Raw genomic sequence first — 4,763 nt, forward strand, 5'->3', positions numbered from 1 at the left:
TGAACGTATGTGTGATGTTATTTGGTCCCTGGGTGGCTGCTCGGGAAGGCTGTCCCAGGCCTTACGCCCTTCACTGCAGTATTTTCTCCAAGTCCAAACACAGATAGGTGCCCGGTATTTTCTCCAACTCCAAACAAAGATGAGTGCCCCAAGTACATGGGGGCACTAGCCATCAGAGAAGGAGGATTCAGGGAAACTCAGAGGTGTGCATCTATGTGACCCCTTCTCATCCTGGGCAGGGTCAGATAGGGTTGCCTGAAAATGACCTTTCTGAGTTGCCAGGCAGCATGTCAGCTGGGACCCTACACTGTCTTCACCCCAGAGGAGAGAGCTGACCCAATAGGGCTTCTTATGGGGCCAAAGACTCCAGCAGCAGAGGCTGCAGCTCCTTACAGTCCTGGGGTACATGGAGCTAGGCAACTGGCCTTCCTATGGTCCCTGAAGCAGCGGGTACCCAGACTGAGACTGTGTGCCGAGTGAACCTGCGTGCCTGCTGCCCACTGATGTTCCTGTCTCACCCCACAAAGAGGGAGAGGGAAGCAGAGGGAGGATCTAGAGCACAGCCTCCCAGACCCAAGCACCTCCTTTTCTCCGATGCTCACAGATGGGGAGCCTTGAGCCTCCTCTTTTTGAGCCCTGACTTGTAACCTTGCCAGTCCAGCTTGCTTCCAGCTCCAATCACATTGAAGTCACACATTTCCATAAGGCTTCACTGCAGCCTACCCAGACAGCCCTGCTTGACTGTTGTCAGGAAAGGACCAACCCTGGGATCAATCAGAAAGGCTAGTGAACATCATGGACAAAAGTCTGGTGCTCTCTCTCTCTCTCTCTCTCTTTTCCTGGGACCCTGTGGGCCCCCAAATCCTCGTAGGGTCTACAAGAGGGGAGAGAGGGTCAACCCGATAGCCTAGAGGTTAAGGGAGCCGGATCCCACATGACCAACTGCATTTCAAATCCTGGCTCTGGTGGCTTGAGAAACACCCAGCACATGTATGTGCATGCCCCAAATCACAGCAGGATAGAGAAACAGAGGAGAAGGGATTATGGCATGACATGGCCCTTTGTGGGTTGCCTTTTCCTCTTCTTCTCTTTCTATCTCTCTGTGTCTCTCTCTGGAGAGCACAGGCACCCTCAGGAATTAAAAATAAAAGTTGTGTGTGTGGCAGGGAGGAGAGCTCAAACCTCTTGTGACAAGGCAAAGCAACCTGCTGCCGGAGAGCCTGTCCATTCTGCAGGAGGACAAAGCTCTGCACCACAGAGAGTGAGCAAACCGAGCTCAGAGCCCAGCTCACCTCAGGACCTCATGCTTTGTGAGAGAATTCACTTCCCTACCATTGAGGCCAGTTTGGGCAGAGTTTCCTGTCCTCAAAGCCAAAAACAGGTCAGTAGGTAGCATAGTAGTTAAGGTGCTGGACTCCCATGTAGTTGACTGCAGTTTGAGTCCTGGATCTGACAGCTTGAAACTCATGCTGGGTGCATGTGTGTGTGTGCCCAAAATCCTGAGAGGAGATTGTGGCATAGCCATCCCCCCTAGGGGGTGATTTCTTGTTTTCTATCTCTCCATCTCTCTCTTTGGTGAGCACACATATGGCCTCTTGTAAAAATCTCTCCCGAAGAGTGAACAAAGCATTCTGTCTGCTTTTTCCCTTAACTTTGTTGTGACTCTGGGCGCCCTCTGCCTTCTCACAAGCACATCCCCAGAGCTGACGCTGACGGGTGGACAAAGAAAGATGTGGGAGAAAAACCCTAAAACTGAGAAGACACAGATGGGATGTTTTCCTAGGAAGTAGGAAGGGATGGCCTCGTGACCTCTTTGCAGCCTGGGGAATCTCAATGTTCTCAAGGAGGCCGCCTCCACCCTCACCTTTAAGTTTCTCTTTCTTGCTTCCTACTCTCAGCAGCATCATTTATGCTTGAGTAGAGAACATAAACTTGGTCTTCTCCTTTGTAAAGTGACAAGTTTGCCATGAAAACAAAACACTATTTCTAATGAACAAATACATTAATATTTACTGTTTAAAAAGAGATAGAAAGAGACCGAGAATCTGTTTGTGTGCTATGCCTCAACCAGCTCTGGAAGGGAAAACGAGGAGTCATTTCCCATAGCTCTCTCTGGCAAAGGACCCTTCCCTTGTGGGATGGAGTGGAACGGAGTAGAAGAGATTTTGAACCCTATGCCCTTTAGTAACTTTTACATTTTGTATTGGCCAGCCCTATAGCCTAGTGGTTAAGGGAGCTGGATCCCAAAGGCTGACTGCGGTTCAAATCCCAACCCCAGTGTCTTGAAAAACATGGAGGGCATGTGTGCTCTTGTGCCCCAAATCCTAATAAGATGGAGAAATGAAGGAGAAGGTATGTGGCCTGACCACACCCCACCGGAGGGTGTTTTCTCCTACTCTGTCTCTCTCTGGCAAGAACACACACTCTCTGGCCATTTAAATAAATAAATAAAACACCAATAAAAGTCTAAAACAATTTGTATCATATGTTAAAATGATCTAATCAGGGACCAGCAGTTAGCGTAATGGCTGTGTCGCTGGACTCCCACGCAGTCAACCGTGGTTCACGTCCCGGACCCGGTGGCTTAAAACTCACACCAGGCGCGTGCGCGCCCATGATCCCAAGAGGAGAATGGAGAAGAAGGGATTGCAGCGTGGCCATCCCCCCTGGGGGGTGATTTCTCGCTTTCTGTCTCTCTGTCTCTCTCTGTCTGTTTGGCGAGCGCACACGCCCTATAGCAAAAACCTCTCCAAAAAAAGAAAAAAAAGATCTAATCAGAAAATAACATTTTTAACATTTTTTAAAAAAGAAAGCAAAAGAGATCAAATGTGCGGGGGACAAAAACTCTAAGGAAAAATAGGAGAAAGAGTGAAGATGGGTAAGTGATAACGCAGGTGTTCTCAAACGTTTTGGTCTTCAGACCCTTAATGCTTATGAAAATTATGCGGGACACCAACAAACCTTGGTTTATGTGTCATATCTGTTAATATTGAGTTACAAATGAAAGCTGAGGAATTTTTATTATTTATTTATTAGTGCATTTAAAGAAACAATACTCAACTCATCGCTTGTTAATAAAATATTATTTTTTAATTATTTTATTTAACTTTTTATTTATTCATTCATTTATTTATTTCAATTTGACCATAGAGGGATAGAGAGAGAGAAAGAAAGTCACCAGTTCCGGGACTTGAACTGCAATCAGCCATGTGGGAGTCCAGCACTCTTAACCCCCAAGCCACCTGGCGGCCCCAATAAAATATTATTTAAAAGAGCTGTATTTTTCAAAGCAAATATTTAGTGAGAAGAGTGGCACTGTTTTACACTGTGTGGTAAGTGCTTTAATGTTTGACTTAATAGAAGACAGCTGGAACTTCATAGCCGCTTCTGCATCCAATCCGCTGAGATAGTACGTCTCAACAGATTAGCTCCTGGAGAACTCCACTGTATGCGAATAAGGAAATGAAAGCGGAAAGGGGAAATGATACCTTAGCATTGTAATGAAATACTGACCTTGCTGATCCCTCAAGAGGGTTTTGGGGACTCATAGCTCCCAGACTTCATGTTGAGAATCACTGTTCAAAAGGATTCCTGCCTGCGAGTTTACTTCAATTCATTTTAATATGAAGCCACTATCACCTTAATAGCTATAAAATGATTTGTCTGTTTCGGTGAGAATGAAAGGATATTGTGGATTTATGCACACCACATTTTAGAGTGTGTTTTTGGTGGGCTAATTCATTCAGTGCTTGTAAGAGCTTGAAAGGTAAGTCATTTGCTCTCTACTCTGTAGAGGAAGAAAAAGGCTTTGGTGGACGCGGCTTATGCAAGGTGCGCAATTCCCAAGTGGACCTGCCTCCACCGAAGTGCTGGGAAGGGGGTGCATGGGGAAACCCCCGTGCTCTGCGCGCTTTCTCATAGACTCCTTCTCTCTCCCAGTCTGAAATGCAGATCCAAGACCAGAGGCTCCTGCTCACGCTGAGGCATCTTCACAGTGTCCTGGAAGAGCTGCGGGCCGCGAGTACTCTCTGGGAGGACTGCAGGTCCAGCGGGGGGACATCCCCCATCAGAGCTCGATCGGGATCCGAAGGCAGGCACTGCGCGTCCCTCTCCTCGAGGGGGCTGGCCCACCTCCTCCAAGGGGAAGACAGCAGACGAAGCTCTCTCCCTTAATTGGCCTGAGCTTCAGCCCTCCTACCACTAGTCTAAACCTTGACTGTGCTGTCTATCCGGCGAGCCCTGGAATGGGAATCGGGAAGACAGGGCTCTAGGTTCACCTCTGTTCTCATCCATTGTGTATCCCTGGATCTGTAGCTCAACCTCTCTGTGTCTCTGGTTCCTTTTTTGTCACTTACTGTTTTTGCTGGTGTGTGTGTGTGTGTGTGTGTGTGTGTGTGTAAGAGAGAGAGAGAGAGATAATAAGATATTAGATGTAAACAGCCTTGGAAACCCCAAACATGTTCTATGGCTTCTGGAAAGCACCATGGCAGTAATCCTATTCTTGGAGATTTCTCATATGGCAATTGTTAAAACAAAGAAAGAGCTCCATGTGCAAGGATGTTGCCATGCTGAAAAATCACAACTCTGTGTAGTGATGCAGTGGCTGTTTTCTCTCTTCCCATTCTTCAACTGGTAACAATAGGCCCTGTTACCATCCTGGCCATAGGGATGAGCATGGTTTCAGACTTGGCCTACTTTATCATTTATAATCACCCTAACAACCTGATTGGCCCAATGCATGGGCATGTGGCTCAAGGAGCCAG

General features: G+C 47.3%; 1 protein-coding gene across 1 annotated transcript in view; it reads left to right on the forward strand.

Moving 5' to 3' along the window:
- The window catches only part of CUNH20orf202 (chromosome unknown C20orf202 homolog), a 7,032-nt gene extending 2,859 nt beyond the window's left edge, over nt 1-4,173 (forward strand). The window contains 1 exon segment of the mRNA XM_006162504.1: nt 3,940-4,173. Coding sequence (XP_006162566.1) covers nt 3,940-4,173 — 234 coding nt within the window.
- The last annotated feature ends 590 nt before the right edge of the window (nt 4,174-4,763 follow it).

The sequence above is a fragment of the Tupaia chinensis genome, unplaced genomic scaffold (assembly GCF_000334495.1).
Source record: "Tupaia chinensis unplaced genomic scaffold, TupChi_1.0 Scaffold140086_1, whole genome shotgun sequence".
NCBI lineage: Eukaryota > Metazoa > Chordata > Mammalia > Scandentia > Tupaiidae > Tupaia > Tupaia belangeri.